Source organism: Calypte anna, chromosome 3 (assembly GCF_003957555.1).
Source record: "Calypte anna isolate BGI_N300 chromosome 3, bCalAnn1_v1.p, whole genome shotgun sequence".
NCBI classification, from domain to species: Eukaryota; Metazoa; Chordata; class Aves; order Apodiformes; family Trochilidae; genus Calypte; species Calypte anna.
The window spans coordinates 1,957,235-1,977,145 of record NC_044246.1 but is presented as its reverse complement, the minus strand read 5'-3'; the positions used below and the strand labels follow the sequence as shown (position 1 = coordinate 1,977,145).

Here is a 19,911-nt window from a genome sequence, read left to right as displayed (position 1 = left end):
AAACTAAAAAGAGATGCATTTCTGGGAGGACTACTGCATTTGATGCTGCTGAGATAATAAATTACCTCATTTCACCTGCAACACTAGGAGAGGCATTAACCATTGTGCCATTTCCCTCTGGTTTTATGCCCTTGGAAAATGCAACTCGGGCACAGAATTTATGAACAGGAAGACAGGGCAGAAATAAAGGAAGAAAAGATGATCACCTCATAAAATGTTTATAACTATGATTGCAGAGAGAGTTTGTTTAGAGAATGAGTGTACAGAACTCTACTAACACAGAAGTCAGTCATTAAATTTTAAATGCCCAGTTAAATTAAAATTGGACACATTTATATAAAAGATTTATGCAGCCTGTGGCAGGTGACACCAATCATGTGCTCACACAACAAGTAGTATTGCTGAGGGGATCTTCACCTGCCTGTAATCTGCCTTCAGTAGGGCAGTTTGGGAACAAATGGTTCTAAAAGACAAATATCCTCTTGCACAGAATGAATGCCAAATCCCAACTCAAACAGAACAGTTTTGTGGGGGAAAAAAAAAATAAATGCACATGATTGATACCCAAGGCCACCCACAGCAGATGCCTGGGGAGAATGATGAACTGGCTGCACTTTCCCAAACACAAGTCATGTTTTAATTTTGACCTAACTTACTCGTGTTCTTTTATTATTAATTGAGTCATAATATCATACCTTGCTTGCTGGCAGTGCTGTTCCACTGTGAACATCTCCCTCCAGATCAAACGTGGTTTCCTGAACAGCTCTAAAAGCAAGATAAGCACATTACAAGCACATTTTAGAAATTGCATTGCTCAACATTTAGCAGTAGCTAAAATCAGTAAATTAAAGATGTGTACCATGAGCCCAGTTTGTATTCACTTTCTGAAACACTGCCCCAATTCTTTGTAGACAAACAGTACAAATAACTCTGCAGATAATTTCATTTGGAAGAAGATTGGTGTTTTAGTCCAGTGAGAATATACACACATAAAACAGAAATAATAGGAAACCAAAACATGTTCAGGGTGCTGTATTCACTGTAACAGACCTGCTACAATTTTCTGCTCAGCTCCTCAGTACCAAGTCTTCAACAATCTTGATGATGTCATTTATAAATAGCAATATTGCATTTCATTATCTGATTATTCTCAAGATTTAAATTCTATCTGATTGTTGGAGCTGCAGAAGCCCTTTGCCAGAAATTCAGCTTGCAGTGCAAGCTCTGAAGCAGCACAGTGCTTGGCAGCTGACAAGGTAAAATCCTGCAAAATTTGCTACTGATCTGCATGCTGGATGTAGGATCAGCTCCAGGCAGAAACATTCCATGGCACCTGAAGGGCTGCCTCCAACAAGGGCATAGTCTACTTCCAAGTTAAAATAAAGTGGAGCAAAAAATAATAATAGTTATAGTATATTATCATAGTACTCTCATTTGGACCCAGAGAGGATGGGTTCAAGGGTTGGACTCGATGATCTCTGAGGTCCCTTCCAACCCAGCCAATTCTATGATTCTATCTATCTTATTCCATGCTCTCCAATCTGATTTTAAGATTATTTCTCCTCATTATTTCTATAGCCACTAAAAACCAAAGACACTCAAACAAACAAAAAAAACCCCACAACACCCCCCAACAAATAATACCTGAGCCCCTAGAAGTAACTGAAGCCATGTCCAGTATTTTTATCATGGACCTATTAAAAATATGACTATATAGAGAAACAAGATGGACTTCTAGACTGTTGATCCTTGCAATAAAGAAACCAGAAGTTAAGTAATCACCCTGCAAAAAATGATTGCTATATTGAGACATTTAGTTCCTGACAGTCTGATTTTGTCACTACCCCACTTATTTTCCAAATTCTTCCAGTGGAATTTGAGAAGTTCCTGGCTGAGACAAAACAAACACCAGGTTCTCTGAAAACCTTCAGCTAATTCTTTATTTTCCTGGAGGCTGGAACTGAACTTCACATTCAAGTAAGAAATCCCACAGAAGGAAAAACTTGTCAAAAAGACACTTGCTAATCCTGAGAGAAATCACAAGGTGGAGCTCAAGTATTAAAATAGTTATTATATATAAAACTCTTAAAAGCAGCTACTCAAAGCTCATTTAAATACCATCCTCTACTCACAGCCCATTCATAGTGCTCTCATTCTCTACTTTTCACAAAGCTCATCCCTTGACCTCAATGGGAAGAAAACAAATTGTTGTACTCACCCAGTTTTGTGCCTTGGACCCTTGACCATAAGGCTGGAATCAATAGGTCTTTTAGGAATAATATGGTCCTGAGTGGGATCCACAAACTTAAATACATGAGATGACCCAAACTGGACCTTCATCCCACTCTGCAGCATGGTGGTTTCAGAGATACGCTGCCCTTCCACATAAGTTTCAGCATCCATGCTTCTGGGGGTTACAGTCACAACTCCATCCATATTTGTGAGGTCACAATGATGAGGTTGAATTCCTGGACCAAATAACTGCAAAAGAGAAAAGGTTGACATAGAATAAACTCAATTATACTGCAGCAGAAACTGAAACAAAACAGATTCATCTGCAGCTTACACTATTAACCAAATAGTGACTTAACTTGCTGATGGATTTAACACAGATGAGTGGTATTAAGATCACCTGAGTTTCACTTCTATTTTCCTTGCAACATAGATAAACAGACATGGAAATAGAATGTCCAACAGAAATTCCTTAAAAGTCTTTGTGTTTTTGTTCATCTGATGATCAGAACTGTTTTCTTCCACTTGCTCTTGTGATGTGAAATCCCCTAATGCATGTATTTCAAGTCAATTAACTGCACTGACATGGACTCAGGGTACTGGAAGAGATTCCCTGGCATGAACTTCATGTAACTGCTTATTTTGGAAATGTCAGAAATCCAACCTCACTCAGAGGGGTGAGAGTAGGACTGGAAAGGCAGTAAAAGTAGTTCCAGTACCACTGACACACACCACTTGATCTAGTGGATGAAAAATCCCCCATTTTAAATGATGAAATCCTTAAGAAATTCTTAAAACAAGAGGGATGAAATAAAATAAATCAAAGAATTTGGACCATTAACATGAGACTGCAGTAATATTTTACCCTTCTAGCTTTGAGGGAGAACTTATCTGCTCTTCATTAATCCAGATCTTCAAACAAGGTCTGAGATCACCATTAAAGGAGCTGAATCAGTCAAGATTCACAGAATAATTTTCTGCACTTAGACATAATGATGAAGATCAGTTCTGGCATCTGCTTGCCCCCCCCCAAAGCCCACAATACCTGAATGGAATTGTCATCAAATTTTTCAGTCCCAACTTCAGTGACACTTAACTGCAGACGATAGAGCTTTGGTTTATCTCTGGAGTCAGAGCCATCTGGGAAGCAGATGACAAACATCAATTGGCAAGCTATTAAAGCTGAAATACTCACACACTATTTCTACAGCATTGCAAGTTAGCTCAGAGTACCAACGTTCAGAAAATAAAATAAAATAAATTTCTTTCAACACAGAAGCTGTAAAAACATGAGAAGAGCTCATGCAACAGTCTGTCTTCTGCAAGTGAAAAGAACAAATTCATCAAGAACTACTGTTCTGAACATACTTTAAAAATTTCTCTGTTTCCTTAGAAGTTTAAGAAAAAAAATTTAACCTCCAACATTTTATGTACCAATATGGGCTTAAAAAAATTAGCAAAGAGTGTATCTGCATCTCTCTCTAGTTATAGTATTTATTGATCTTATTAAAAGCACAGATTATCAGCACAATTTAGTGTCAGGTGGATAACATGCCAAACTCTTTTCTATCCACCAGATGCTGAAGTAGAGTAATATTAGAAGTGAATCCTGCAATGTGTTTACCAATGACAGCTTTAGTCTTGATATACATCACTTCTGGAATTATCTCTGCAGTGACCAATATTTTCATCTTGCAGAAAATGAGGTCAAGGTTTCTCTTCCTCCTTCCCCCAGAAGTCCCAAAAGAGTAAAATATAACAACACACATATATATTTATATATAAAATATATAACAACACACACTGGGTGCAGCACAGGATTCAGCTGCTGCCTTCACAGGCTAACACAGATGGGGTCTGGCACACATTTTAATACTCTGAACTATTACTGTCACTTCTGACTCCTCTGACATCATCCTCCTCCAAAGGGAGGATGCAAAGGAAAAAAAAAAGGGAGTCTGCAAGACAAGGAATATGTTACTTGTGGACAAGGAATGATTTTAAGTCATCCCATAAAGCATGAGCATCACTAAAGTGAGGGATCCTGTGTCTCCTGTGGGCTTTAAGTCATCTTCAGACTTTAAGTGAAGGTGACTGTAAACACAACCTCCATAAATCTAACTGAAAACTCCCAGCATTATTACCAGACCCTGTTTATTTAAGTCAGAATGCATGCCATAAACTTTCACTTAGTTCATGAAACCCTCAAGCAACCTTTCAATGAAAAATACTTAAAAGAATGGTCAAGTGGGAGGTGTCCCTGCCCATGCAGGGGAGTGGAAACTACCTGATCTTTAAGTTCCCTCCAAACCAAAACCATTCTATGGTTCTATGACTGAATAAGGTCAACAGCTCATAGAGGATTTTAAATTAAGAACTAGTAAAAGCAGAAGGCACAAAGAAAGGAAACAAACAGCATAAAAGAACAAAACCCACTGTAGTACTATCCAGTTATGGAATATATTTAGAATCACTAGAATAATAATAATTTGTCATCCATCACACACACAAAATTAAACAGAGAAGCACTCATTCTTCTGAACATTTTTTCAGGTAGAGATAAGCCTTTTATTAAATCCCACTGTTTGAGTCTAAATAAACATACATCTAATATCACTGTGCACTAAAAAAAACAAAAAAAGTAATGCTAATACAGGAGCTTCAGCAAATGGAGTGCAGTTTTTCATAATTAATGATGCTAATCAGAAATTATATGGCTGCATCTGCAATGTCACCCAATACAGACATGAAATGTGCTACTGAATACATCTGATTATTTACTTAAAATAATTCAGAGACCTGGGAGTATCTCCCCACAACTTAGACCTCAAAACCTAGAGAAGCTTCTTCCCTTATTTATGAATCCAGGAATCAAACATCTACTCCTTCTACCCACAGCATCACAGTTTGGGAAATCTGTCTCTCAAAAGTTAAGATTTAATTTGGAATCCTTGTTTCACATGCAAAAATAGCAGAACCTCAGAAGTCAGTGGCATAAAAGACAGGGCCAGTTATTTAGGGCTCACAACTTCTCATTGCACTTTCTCCTAAACCCTTTATATACAGATTAGGGAACAGGATTTATGGGCTAGTGATTTCATCCCTATACTAAAGAAACTTCCCTCCCACTCTCTACTTTTTCATTGTTTGGTATCTTAAAATAAACCCCAAAACTTTAAAATATTCTTACGTATTTCTGAACTGTTCCATAAACCACATGATAAAATCTTATGGTTTTCAAGTGCTTATTTGAGATAACTCCTGCATTTCCTTCCTGAGATCAGCACTTGGGACTCAATCAATACCAAGTTCCCACCTCTGTATGGCCTCACTATTGATGCATGTCATGGAAAAAGGGCTTTCATAGAAGAAATTTAATTTAGTGACATGATGTTTCTGCTGAGGAAAATGAGGACTGCTTGGTTTCTCTGGGGTGGCCAATGTAAGAAGAAAAAACTTAATTAAAAACCACTGCACTGGATTCAAACATTTTTTTTCTTCTGAGGAAAATGAGCAAAATTCAAGGTGCTACTGAAAGTTCTTTGGAGCACCACCAGTAAAACTCAGTTTCTACAAGAAAAGGTATCTTGATGACAGCTACTCCAACTTCTAACCAGAATGAAAGGGCTTTTTGTTCTGGGGAGGGCAGGAAGGTTGCCTTAGACTACAATGTCAAGTCTTGTGTTTCCTGTTTTTCAACAACTGGAAGCTGGCCTAGAGGTTGTTTGGAAAGCATTCCCCATGCTCAGGGCAGCAGCAGCCTCCAGAATCCTCCATCCCTAATGGCAAATCCCAGCTCCCAAACCACAACTGCCCAAGAAGGTCCAAGAAAGCCAAACTTTAGACTTCTGGAGGTTCAGAAGGACAATGCACAGGATTTAAGACATACAATTAAAGCCCAGGATTTGGGGAGGGAATAGTGGATCTGGGGCTTTTATCTGACATACTGTTTTCCTTTAAATTCAGAAATTTGACTGGTCAAAGATTTCAGGAAGACAGACAATGAATAAGCAGTCTGAATTCATCAATGGGTTGAGCACTTGGGGCATAAGTTGGAAGAGTTCTTTAAACCTCAGTATTGTCAGGAAAACACCAACGTTTAGTACTTTTATACCAGCCTAGAAAAATAAAACAAGGAAATAGAAGCTAAAAAGCAACAAAAAGTATTGTGGTAGATGTTTCACTACAAAGAAAAATGTGGATTCTTGTCAGTCTGGCAAAACCAGGAGACATCTAAACATGACATTAAACTCCAAGGAGAACCAAAGATCCCTAAGAGTTTGCAGTTTAGCTGATCAACTTCAAACCCAACAGATAAAACTGAACCCAACTCTACTGTATGATGTGACTACATCTCTGATTTATACCACTAACATTAGATGACAAAACAAACCAGGCAACAGAAATACCAAAGGATGCTACAGAACACCAGAGTGTGGTCACTCTACCAGAGATCCTACACACAAAAATGGATTTCATCCAGTGCATGGACACGATGGAACACTGAATACAGCCCAGTGAACCCCATGCCATTGACACAGTTCATTTTTTAACCACGAATTCTGCAAGCAGATGGATCAAAGAGATTTTTCTCTCTCCCACAACACTGCTTCTCAGCCACCCTACAAAATTTGTTAACCTCAGCTGGAGGCAGCACGTTCACGATTTGTCCACGGACAGAATAATGAAATGGCAGCTGACAAGATAAATGATTGCTCCAGAGAAACAGTCCCTTGGGAAAAAAATTAAGGTAAGCAAGGCAGCCTTATCATTTGTCAAAAAGAAACAAGAGATTTAAAGGCCATAGTTTGGTTTTTTTAGTGACTAATGGGAGAACAGTATGAAATAGAGCGTTACCTTCGTAAGCGTGATAGTTGTAGTAGGCAAAGTGATTCCTTCTCCCTGGGGTTAGAAACACATGCAGAGGACCCAGGTGAAGCAGGACAGAAACCATGCAGAACATGTGAAAGAGGGCAGGAAAAGAAAAGACAGGAAAGGGTGAAACTGCAGCCAGGTTATTCAATTCATACGGCTGAAGTGCATCAAAACTCTTTCAACTTTAGAAACTGCACAGAATACCAAGACACCAGGACTACAAAGCTACTGAGTGAAACAATCCTTATTGTTTAGAGAAGGGACAACAAGCTGTTAGAAGAAAAACATGAACAAAAGGTCAGTCCCACAGGCAATGTGAAAAGGGCTCAGTCCCCAGCTTTGCCACCTGTGGCATTGCAGATTGTTTTTCCTCTCTGAGTTAATGGATGTCTTGCTCCACTGCCCAAGCACGAGGCTTTAATGCTAAGGCAACAAAGCTCCATGGAGAGGGAGAGTTTGGAGCACACATTAAAAAAAACCCAAATAAATTACTATTAAAAGAATCCAAAATATTAATATGCAAACCAAACCTCAGCATACAGCATGCAATAAAAATCCATTTAATACGTTCTCTGTACTGCTAATTTCACCTGGCTTTTCAAAAAACATTCCACACTATGAATTTAATCTTTTGTTTGCAGTTCTGGTCCAAGTTTTCAGCACCACCCTTGCCTTACAAAAGGCAAACATCCAGGCTTCAAATTACACATCACTTGGATACCTGAGCATACCACAATTATACTTAATTAAAAAAAAAAGAGCTGCAAATAACTATATCACCAAAAACTGGAAGTCTGTCTGACTCCTTTAACATGAAGACAACAGAAATTAAGAGATGTTTTGTTTTTCTGGGTATGCTACAGTGTATTCCAAATGTAAACCAAAGCAGCTCTAAGTAATGCTTTTTCTCTCCAAATCACCACACAACCTGTTAAACTGTTTTCCTTGTAATAATATCCAAAAAATACAGAAGGAATTGAAGTTTGAGTAGTTTTTTTTTGCTTTGCAATACTTAAAACTTTGTATTTGAAACCATGCTAGTCCAGACATATTGTTAGTCAATCCTTTTTAATCCTTTTTTAACTCTAAACTTTTATAACTAAAATTTAGTCTTACAGCAATGTGCAGCTCTGCCTCTGGATAGCTCTAATTCAGAACAGCTGCTATGGCACCCCCTCACACTGCCAATATCTTTGTGCTTCTAGTCAAAGTCTTGTTTCTAGAAATATCTGAATTACTCTGTAACCATATATTTTAAATTATTAGGTAACCAGAATTCTTACCTGGGCTTAATTCTACCAGGTATGGTAGTTTCTCAGGAGGAAGGCAAGAGCCATAGCCAGACCCGTCAACTCTTTCCTTCCCCTTTAAGGGCTTTCCATCCATTATTTTCTTGGATTTCTTTGGGATATAATCAGGAGGCCTCCTTTTCAACTGAAAAACCAGTATTCCTGAAACACAACATCCTTTGAGTCTCAGTGCCAGTGAACAAACACACCCCCCACATCTACTGGATTTCTAAATGTTCCACAGAATTACTTTCAGCTTACAAGTTCCTCTCACTTCTTTCTGTAGTTATTTTAAGTTAAAACTGTTCCAAAGATTTCTAGCATACTTCTCCACAGTGCAAGTTAGAAACTTTAGGATAAAATGTAAAATCCTTCAGCTTTCTAAGGATGTATTACTATAAACACTGCTGACTGAAACAGTAAATAACTCTAAATGATAACACCTATCATTAAAAGCACCTGAAAAAACCCCACTGACATTTATGTTCTGATTTCTTACTTTACAGGAGCTCCACATCGTGGCTTACAAAGGCACAAAAAATCCTTCCAAGCTTTTCAGACATACCTTTATCAGTAGGCCACTCTCTGAATATCTGCAGTGGGCACTCATCATCATCAAGAATAGTTTCTTTAGCACCTTTATCATCAGAGTGCTGAGCACCAGGAGGCAGCACGACCTGGAAAAGAAGCATCATCAGTCCTCTGAGCTGTTACCAGGCAATTAGAAGAGAAGAGTCAGGGTTATATCTCATTATAAACAAACAAACAAAAATAAATCAGGAGATAACACGTCAATAACCTGAAATGGATTTTGCTTTCCAGGTCTTTTTCTAACTCTCTTGCCTCTTGTTACACACTCACAATATATTTAAAAAGCAAAGGAAAGTAAGTGACACTTAAAGTAAACAACAACATCTTGAGTAAACAAAATATTCCAATTTCTCAACTGTGAAGAAAAAGGAAAAAAAAAAAATCTGTGGAGGTGGTACTTAAAAAAAAACAACCTGAAGTTTCCTGGATTCTACCTCACAAACTGGAACCAGTCTCTCATTTTGCTGATACCATTTCAGCTAGCACAGGATGCAAGTACTTTTAGTAACAGCAAGACAAGCTGCCAACAAGAATGTGGGGTTACCTCCTGCCCCTTTGTCTTACCCAACCTTTCCCTGCTCCAAGGACACGACTGCCCAAGTTCTTCCTTAAAATTAAATAGATAAAATTATAGATATATCTTTAGACAGCTGAACTGCATTTCATACGACTGCTTCATGCTTAACAGCTTTAAGGAAGAACTACAAGTATACTTTGGGAACAAAACCACTGAGATGCACATTACAATTAAATCCTGACAAAGCAGGGAATGGGGGAGATGTTGATCCAGGAGTTCTGACTCTCCAGGAGGCAGAGCCTGGGATTCCAGGCACATTTGCATGACTGCTCCTCCCAGTGAAGCAGTGTTACAGTGCATGGGTATCCTCCAGAGCTGAATGCCAGAATAAAATCCCTTTGACTCCCTCACCTGTGATCCCAACAATGCCATTTAAATTCAGACAGCTCCATCTTAAACAAACCAGGCAAAAGTATTCCCAGTTCTGAACCATGACCCATGCAACACCTCCTGAAGTTTGGCTCCTGCAGCCCCAGAGAAGCTCAGTTCTCAGTTCCACTTGGTTCTTGCCTCCTCTCCTCACTCATTTCAGCCTTAAAGTTCTCACAGATCCACCTCAAAAGTCCTTTCATCCTCTTCCAAGCAGGAAACCAGCAGGGTTAAGAGCAGAAGTATGTGATCCAGTCATTGCCCTTTGCCTAAAACGTTTTCTATGCAAAACCTGGCTAAACATAGGACTAATTAAATTATCTTTAATTAGATTTTCAAATAGACAAGATACTCTAGAACGAGAAAAACATTCCAATGTGTAAACTGAAGGGAAACAAACACATCTACACTCAAACCACCTTCCCAAACCACTCTTTTATTTCCCAGCTCAGACTTTTAAATCAATTCTACACCCTGTGCCTGGTGTTGGGCTCAGTGACAGCAACAGGAAACTAAACAAGATAAAGAAGTTTATCTAAACAAGATAATTTCAGACAAAAAGCCTGAATTCCCTCCTCCTCCTCCCAGCCCCTTTCCATCCCTCCCATCCCTCAGGAAACCTGAGCTAATACCTCACTTCAAAGTGTATGACCTGACCTGAAGACAGACACAAAACATCACATCTGAGCTTGTGCAGAGCAGGAGGTGTAAAAAATTGTAATGAAGCCACTATCTGTGTTTCTGTAAATATTGCCTCAGTCACCACAAAGCTGAAATCCCTGCACTGCAGAATAATGGGAGAAATATGGGAATAAATTGGTCTGGTGATTGGGTTCTGGCTCATGGGTAAAAACTTGGTTTCAATTTGAAAAATAAAAGATGTAGTAAAATATCCTTTCCTGAACTTGAATCCATGCAGAGTGCTGAGATCAGGCAGAGACATCTCCTGAGTTCTGCAGGAGCACAGGAGATGGAGAGGGGTAAAACCAGGGTAAAATCACAAGTTTTGGGTGTCAGCTGACACCTTGCAATCTGAACCAAATTAAGAACAGATACTTCTAAAGAACAGACTCTGCTTCCTCATAATGGCATTCAGGAGCACATACAAATTGTCATAAAGCCATTCCAATCTATATTTATTCATTTAAAATGTGGTGGAACGTGCAGAAAATACAAGCTAAGAGATTTCAATTAAGTCCAAGGCAATTTGGGATTTAACTTGATCTGTAGATATTATTTACCACAGGGAGCTTAAGTATTTGAGTAATATCTTCTCTTCTTTATCCCATCAAATGCCTTGGAAGTTATCAGATCTATCCTTAGCACAAGTTTCCCATAAAGAGACCCATGCTATAATAGGTCTCCAATAAGTTCTTTTGCCATGCTAATGTTTTTAAAACAAAAATCTCTTATCTGCTCCATGTTTTAATAGAACTGCTTATTCAAATCAATTAATCCTAAATTTTCCTTACAAGTTGGGAACACAGGCACCTGAAAAAAAAACCCAAAACAACTAATCTTGCTAAAAATATTTAATACCCTATTATAATAATGTCTATTTATTAAAAAAAATAACAAAACAAGGACTCCAAACCCTAATACCATGAACTGCATGGTTTTGCTTGACATTACAAATATTTATTTATGCCTAAAGTAAAAAATAAGGCCCTGGTAACTATAAACAGAGTCTAATCAAGGTTATATGTTCAAGATTTAACTGGTTTGCAAGTCCCATACAGGAAGTTCTGGAACTGGGAATAAAGGTCCAGCCTGATACAGCATGGAGCAGGGTATAAAAGTAAACAACTAAATAACTCTTATTGTAAATAAAAGTTATTGATGGGAAATGTTCAGAAAATTTTTTCCAGTGTTACCTTTCAACACAAACTTCAGAAGTGAGTAGACTTTATTACTGGTGTTTCTGCAGCCTTATAAAGGTCTTGGATAACTTAAAATCTCTCTTAATGATTAAGTAAATTGTGCTGCTTAAATCTTCTTTGAAGAGACTTCACTGCCACCAGCAAAACATTTCAAAATCTCAACCAACAGGAAACTAAAGTTACAGAGTTTAGTGTTTTAAACCCATCAAAGAATAAGAATAAGAATGGATTTTCTGTGAAGTACCAGAAGAAGAGGGGTAAAAGAGCAGCAGTGACCCCTAACTGGCACTATGGGGTTGAGCTGCCAAACCAAAGCAATGATAAAAGACACATGAAGCTACAGCTAGGATGTTTCAAGCAACAAAAGCAACTTCCTAGAATATTTGGCAAAAAGTACATTCTGAAGTTAGGTTAAAAATACCTAATTTCATGAAAAAAAATAATGAAGTATTATAAAGATGAAACCCAAGCCCTGTATCAGCAGAAGTACTGAGGAAGTTCAAGTAGATTTTAGCCAACTGCTATGACTACAAACCAGTAAAGCCTTCTACACTTAAAGGCATATATAATAAATAAATAAATTTAAAAGACCTGCTATTAGGCAATGAAGACCACTCACATATTTCACATGAGCACACAGCTTACAGCTTGGGACATTACAGAGACTTCTTGCATCAAGAAGATGCCTTGCTCAGAAAGGCAAAATATTTTCCAAAAATGCTTTCCAGAAAACTCATTTAAATCAATTTGCTTCACAGCAAAGACTTTGTTAATCTTTGCCAAGATCAAAGCAACATTCCTCAGACTATTTTCTACATTAAATATCCCTACAGAAGATCAGAGAACAAGGGGAAGGGAGGGAGAACACCTCCACAACCATGACTTGCAATGCTTCCCCTGGCGAGTGTGCCATCAGTTCAATAAATCCCCTAAGCCAGAAATACTTCATAATTCATCACAGCAACTCTCCACCTTTGAATTAAGCAGAATTAATGTCAAACCATCTTCAAAATTTAGTTACAACAGCTCTGCTATAGCCCACAACTCTCTCAAATCAGCAGAAAAAGGAACGTGCCAGGCCACCCACTCAGCAAGTTCCACGAGTAAGAAAATTAATGTCATTTATTGACCCCACAAACAGAAAGGCAGCTTCCTAATAAAAACTGCAATTAGAAAATAGTTCACAGACAAAACTGAGAATTTTTGTGTGTCATAAAACCCCCAATTACTTACAGAATTATTCTCTAATAAAAACCTATATGTAATTTTACTGAAGTGAAATAAACTTTCACAGCTGGAACTCACATTATAGGTTAATAAAGACAAGGATAAAAATACCCAGAACTTCATTAACAATATATCTAGGACTAAGACAAAACTCTAATATTAGTTCACTGTTAGGCAAGCACAAAAGCACTACCACCAGAAGGTTTTCTAATCACTAATTAGGACAACATTAGAGCAACAGGTCTATTCCCAGCTGATCAAACCACTAGAGGCTGCAAGCACAGCACAAGCAGACACTAAGGTTACTCAAAGATATATAAAAAAAATAAAATTGGGAAGCAATTTGAAGACCCAGGACATATTCACATCCTTTAGCACAGCTACAGCACGCAGGGAACAGCAAAATAAAATTCCTTACTCTTTTCCAGTAGCATCTTAAGCACTGGAGAAGGGGCAGAGAACACAGTGTGATGAGACATAAACATTTTTGCCTTTCTTTCATCATTTTAAAGGACAATAAATCCAAGTTTGCAATTGTTTGCCTAATAAATAATCAAAGACTGGACTCAAAGGAAGAATCTATGGTTTTAAAGCACACTATTCTCCTTCAGATGATGAAACTTTGATCAGTACTGCCCAGGAGACTTTTTGATAAAGCCGTAACTCTAAGGAAGAGAAAATTCTACACAATTCATTTAGAACTCCTAAAATAATTAAATTCTGAAAATCAAGTCTTAAGTTTCACTTCAATGTTTCATCTTCTCTGCTGGGTAATGAGGATGCACAAGGCAGCAGAATATAACCCAGCCCTTTTCTACTGGAGTTTGGGCTCAGCAGTTTTGCCTCTGAGCAGACAAAGAGTGGAGGGAAATAGTTTTGTGCACAAACAGCACAAATGGAGGCATCCACAGGATTAACTTGGGGTTTACACAGCTGAGAAACATAAGCAACACTTAGTGGAATAAAACCACAATGCCAAAACAGAGAAACATGTTACTTTCATTACTAATGTTTATCTAAGTAGCAAGTAATCATTTAGCAACACTGGAAGATGGAGTTTTTAAAAACAAAAACCCTGACAAATCACTTCAGAATTCCTGAGGTTTAGATTTAAAACAATAATAAAATATTATAACAACTATAAACATAACAACAAAACAACAATAACAATTAGCTGCAGAACTAGTAACAATAATAATCAGTTGCAGAACTACCAGATTCTTTTGATTTAGCCTTAAAGCTACTGCAAGGAGCAAAATCAAACATGAAGCATGAGAAGACTGTGACTTAGGAACTTCACTTACACGAGCAATACAATAATCCTTGGGATTTTCCTTCTCCAGACCATATTTTTCCAGAGCTTCAATAACTGCAAAGTCAGCAGTATCCGTAGTGGACAGGAGGATTGTCTTGTATGGGATATTTGGTTTTAAGCTGTCTGCATAAATTCTCAGTGTCCCACCTTGGAAAAGAAAATTCCATTAAAATGCTAGCAGAGGATAAAACAGCCATGCAGCCATTTATTCTATTTTCTAACCAAAAAGAAGAGTCTTCAGAAACTATTTAGTCAACCCATGAGCACAAGAAACATTCCATAAACATCCCTGAAATAAATTTGCTTTTCCCTTGGTACAAACCTCCTTTGATGCATTCCTCATTTCTCTAAGCAAGTATTTTCTCCAGTATTTTCACCATTCCTGGTGTTACTTGAAATTAAAATGAAACAGTGACAATGACTGGGTGAAGAACTGACCTTCCCCATCTTTGCAGCAAGTTTGTCCTGACCTTCAAGATTCTCTCTTAATGAAGGTTCTCTCACAGCTATTTTCTACACCTCTAACTCCTTTCTTCACTCCTCTCCCATGGACAGAATACATTTGCTGTTTTAACAGTACTAACACATCTTCATCCATTTATTTAATGCTGAGTTTTATATAATCACTGCCATCTTTATCCCTGCCCCCAAGATTAGGAAACACTTTTTATTCACAAGATCTCCCAGAACCTTTTGTGCAGACCTGAACAAGCAGTCCTTGCCATCTTCTGTTTGTGCTACCAACTGTGCTTCTCCATTCAGATCACTCAGCTTGCTCTTGGTAAAATGAATGACATTTATTTCAGAAGACTTCCTCACTCTGTCAGTCAGTTGAAGAAGCCTAATTCTGTCCTTCCTCCTGCCCTGCTTTAGCAAGATCAATGAGCATCTTCTCTCCATCTGCCCATCAGTGCAAGCTTTGACTTGCACCCTGGCAGAACACATCCCTACAGAACCTCACGTGTACCACTGTTGCACCCCAGGTAAATCAGCCACCAAGGACAAAAAAAATGTTGGAGAAGTCAAATTTACAGGAGTTGTCACCCTTAAAAAAAGACATTTTTGGGTAACCAGCTTGGTGGTGTCTGCAAGTGAAGCAGAAGAACTGGAAGTACCTGAGTCTGGTCTGCCATCAGAACTGCGGAACTCCTGCATCCTCTTCTCCAGCTTCTGCTGTCTCCTCCTTTTCATGACCACCTCAGGGTTGGATATGGTGCGGGTGAAGCTGGTCTCTGGCATGTCCTTGTAAACCTCAGCTGCCAGGCGAGAGTTCTCACTGCCAAGGGAAAGAAAAAAAAGTCACCTTCTCCTCACCCCACGGAGGATAAAAAGCGAGGAGAATCCAGGCACAGCGCAGGATCCGAGCTGCTCCGAGATGGTTTTGACATGAACTTCACTTTTGTGGGGAATAAAGGCTGCTCCTGCTCACTAGAAGTAGACAGCAACCAAGTGAAGAACTGAGGGTTGCTCATTTTCTAAAGAAAAAGAGGCTTTCCACCTCTTAGAAAAAAGAAAAAAGCTTTCAATAAATTTTACATTATACCCTTTATTTTTATTCCGATTTATAGGATTCCAGATCATGGGGAATACTGTATCTTAAAGTATTCCAGATCATGTGGAAATAAGAGTTATAGTGCTTGCAAGCTCCTGTTTATTCTTTTGCTAATGCACATAAATACAGCCCCTTCTTTAATTAGAAAAAACTAAGATCAAGCTAAGTAACAGCACGGAACACTGGACCAGTGACCATGCTGACATCTGAACAACACTGATAACCAAGCAGAGCAGTAATTTCACATATGAAAAAGAAATAAGAACTCATGAAAAGAAAAAAAAATAATTCAAGGTGAGCAGCTAAATCCTCTATTATACATCACCCAGTCAACTAAGTACTTCCCTCTGAAAATATTTAATCTTTGTCTGAGGATCTGCAATCCATGAATAAGTTTTCAGCATTTGTTATGTTAAAAATCCACCACTAATGTGGGGTTTTTTTCTGGTGTATTCCATCTAAAACCTATAGAATCTGGTAGAGAGACAAAATTTAACTTAAGATAGACCTTTCTCAGCTCCTAATATACAGTTAATGACACCTGACTCCTGTGCTCCAGCTTTCTGTACCAGGATCAGCAGATGTCCTGCCCTGACTCAATGAACAGGGCACAGCAGATCGGGGAGCAAGAGCTGAAGAACCTAGGAAAATACACCAAAATACAAAAATACTACCAAAATACACCTCAAGAGAAACCCAAGCTGACAGCCAAGTGAAATGCACTCATTTTTCTGGCCAAAGACAGAACCAAAGAGTGGGTTTATTCCTCTCCCACTCCAAGAGTAAATGCCCAGAAATAAACAGGGTGGGAAAAGTCTGTGCCACCCCTGCACCTGTGTCACCTATTACTTTCCAAAGCAACAACTTTCTTGGTAGGAAAGGGGAATCCTTGAAAATCAGATGCAGGTTATACAAACTGAGCGAAGTTGAAAAGACTCACATATCATCCCCATGAAGAAGTCTCTCATCTTTATCTGATGCTTGTCGCAGAGCCTCCTTCTCACGCCTCTTTTTTTCTTTTTTCTCTTTTTTTGAGAGAGTTCTTTTGAAATTCTGAATGACTCCTTCTTTTTCTTGTTTTTCAGGGCCATTGCTCTGAGCCTTCTGAAACAAATCAGTTTAAAACAGCTTCCATCATTTTTAGGTCCAATGAAAAGCTAGTATTGGTTTTAACATTCCAGATAAATGGGATTAAGATGCAGCATCACTAACACAAAAAATACTCCACCACTGCATTACACAGGGATGGGACTAACACCCTCCTGAGTAAGACAAAAAGGAAAATTAATTGCATTCTCCAAAGCAGGTAGAAACTAGTCAAGCATCTTGTACCCAAAGAAAGCAAAGGAGCAAGAGAATTTTACTTGAATTATGCCTGCTTGGCCTCCAAGATTAACTCAGGTCTGCAAAACAAATTGCTGCTTCCCAGTAAAAAGTACTTCACAAAGTACCACTTCACTTAATCTCTTTTCAAGACAGCTGTGTTGGAGCATCAGATAAGAATAAACAGCAGAAGGAAAACATTAGAAAGGACATTTCCTCCATGGTGTGTTTTTCCAAGTTGTCCTTCCAGTGTTCTCCAGTTCCTGCCTCTTGCATACACAAGATACCTGCAGCCTCAGGCTCATTTGCTTTCTGCAGAGAAAATAATGCAAGAGAAAGAAGATGCAGGAGGTTTTGCTTCCATCAGGAGGTGAAGAACACAGAGCAGGAAGGTTACTGAATTCAATGAAGAGGAATAGTAAGTCTGGTAGGTGTAATACATCATTCCATTTCCCCTCCTCTAACACCAATAGAACTTGTAGTCAAAAGCACAGAGTAAGAACAGCTCGTGTACCTATACTGAAAGAACTTTAAAAATTAATGGTCTCTAATTCCATAAGCAAAATAAATTTAATGTTCAGTCCAAGATGAAAATCTTGTCTGAAGATAGCCCATACTGCACAGCATGTTTTCCATAGGTACAAGCATCCACATTAGAGAAAAAAAATATATATGACTTCAAGAGCCAAAGTCTGATCTAACTCAGTGACTAATAGAAACAAACAACTTTTACATGGCTGATGTTCATATGTTCCTCATTTTGCATTTGGAAGGGAAAAAACGAAACCAAACCCACCAAAAAAATGAGTCCTTCCCCAAAATGAAAGAGGCTCCCATCAGTTTTGATAAGAAACAGAATGTAACCTAGGGAAGTTACAACTTTTAGTTCTTTAAATCTGTCTAGAATCCCTTTTAGAGGCTGAGCAAGAGAGAGCATTACCTCCTAGGTGGTTGGCATCATCTACTATTTGAGGAAATATTTAATTTATCATATTAGAACAAAGCAAGCTCTAAGTTCTCTGGGTATAACATGCTGCAGGAGACAGCTACATGGATCAAAGCACCAGAAACCATCTGAAAGATCACAAAAATGCTGCGTTGCAGAGATGCTTTTTAAGTATTTAAGAAGACTTGCTCCAGATACCAAAGGTCAGCAGCAGCAGTTGTTTTCAAGAACCAGAAAAGCAGAAATTATGTTTTTGCTATATAAGCAAGGGCCACACATTTCACAACTGCTGTGACCACCAGCACCTTCCTTCCAGACTCACCTTTGGAGGAACTGTATCATTTTCATTCTTGAGAACAAATCTCCCCTCTCGATCATCTTTGTTCCAGTTTAATTGCACAACAAGAGGCTTCTCATCAACATCTAATCTTCTTTCTTCTTCAAAAAAAGGAAAAGCAGTAACAGTTACTTGGCATCCCAGCAAAGGTCTTTAGGAACAAGTTATGCTCCTGAAAAGCCCCAAGGTTTGCTGAACAGGACACATGGGTTGATGTTGCCCTGTTAAGAACAGCAAGACTGGGGACCTAAAAATATACATCCCCTTTCCAGCAACCAACCTAAATATATTCCCTTTTTCTACACAAACTAAAGGCCCACATAAAATGGTCTTGCATACCTCCTTTGACAGCTAAAATGCTTCAAACTTTTTGAGTGCATGAGTCTTCCAAATACTCATTTTCCTTCTTTGAAATTTAACCAGTCTGATGCTGGCCCAAAAACTGCTATTCTGGAAAGACTGCACAAACCCAAACTGGATTATTAAAAATAAAAAAATCTATTCTGCAAATATACTAAACAAATTTTTCATTTGGTGTGTTCAGTGTATTCTATTCTAAGTAGATGAAAAAAAATGTGGTTTAAAAAATTCAACAAGTTTTGCCATTTGATTTCCTTTCTAGAAGAGACAGTACATATGCATAACAAAGCAGTGATGTTACATTTTATTTAATGAGTGACACTGCTACTGAATGAGACACCTCTCATGGGCTGTGTTCTCAACATCAGAAAAGCAGCTATTTCATTTGGCTACTAATAGATTTTTAAAGAAACCTAAGCAGAAGAAACATACTATTCATTGCTTCATTTACTGAAGACACACACACTTTTCCCTAATCCTATATAATTCACATCAAGTCATCATTTGTAGACCATGTCAAGTGACATGTATCCCAGTAAATTAATTAAACTAAATTATTTTCAGTCTTTCAAAAGCATAATTTAAGATAGTTGAACCACTTGTGTAAGCTTCCAAAGTAGGAAAAAAGCAAAAAGCCCAACAAAAAGCTACTTTCCCCTATTCCTGTTTCTCCCACCACTGCTACACACACCTTCCAACCTCAAGTTTTCCACAGGGGTGGGCAGAGAAAAGTGTTAGCAGCATCCAAACACCCTTCAGATATCCCAAGCTCTTCACAGGTAAGGTTCAAACAATATTCTGCACTTCCCCCCATGCAGCAGTAAAGGAGCAGGGATGATAATGCCACCCAGCCCATCATGAGAAGTGATGCAAGAGCTGAGGATGATGCACCCTGCAGTGCTCCACTTTAACCCTCCTACCATTAGAAATCTGGGGTTTACCTACTCACCCTAAAAACAGCAGCTCTCTCAAGTGCCAACAAATTAACAGGAGGTCAAGCACAGCATTTCATGGATCATAATCACAACTTCCATAAAT

At 38.4% G+C, this 19,911-nt stretch overlaps 1 protein-coding gene across 5 annotated transcripts in view; it reads right to left on the bottom strand.

The window, feature by feature from the left end:
* AFDN (afadin, adherens junction formation factor) overlaps positions 1-19,911 on the bottom strand; it is a 117,603-nt gene that overhangs the window by 61,812 nt on the left and 35,880 nt on the right. For 3 of the 5 annotated variants that reach the window (XM_030446594.1, XM_030446596.1, XM_030446595.1), the window contains exons 3-11: positions 18,499-18,614; positions 16,848-17,011; positions 15,471-15,631; positions 14,345-14,502; positions 8,962-9,073; positions 8,391-8,558; positions 3,278-3,372; positions 2,219-2,481; positions 696-765 (exon numbers count right to left, since the gene is read on the bottom strand). In XM_030446594.1, coding sequence (XP_030302454.1) covers positions 696-765; positions 2,219-2,481; positions 3,278-3,372; positions 8,391-8,558; positions 8,962-9,073; positions 14,345-14,502; positions 15,471-15,631; positions 16,848-17,011; positions 18,499-18,614 — 1,307 coding nt within the window. Of the gene's footprint in view, positions 1-695; positions 766-2,218; positions 2,482-3,277; positions 3,373-7,089; positions 7,135-8,390; positions 8,559-8,961; positions 9,074-14,344; positions 14,503-15,470; positions 15,632-16,847; positions 17,012-18,498; positions 18,615-19,911 lie in introns of all 5 variants that reach the window. The other 2 variants (XM_030446597.1, XM_030446598.1) reach the window with 2 other exon arrangements.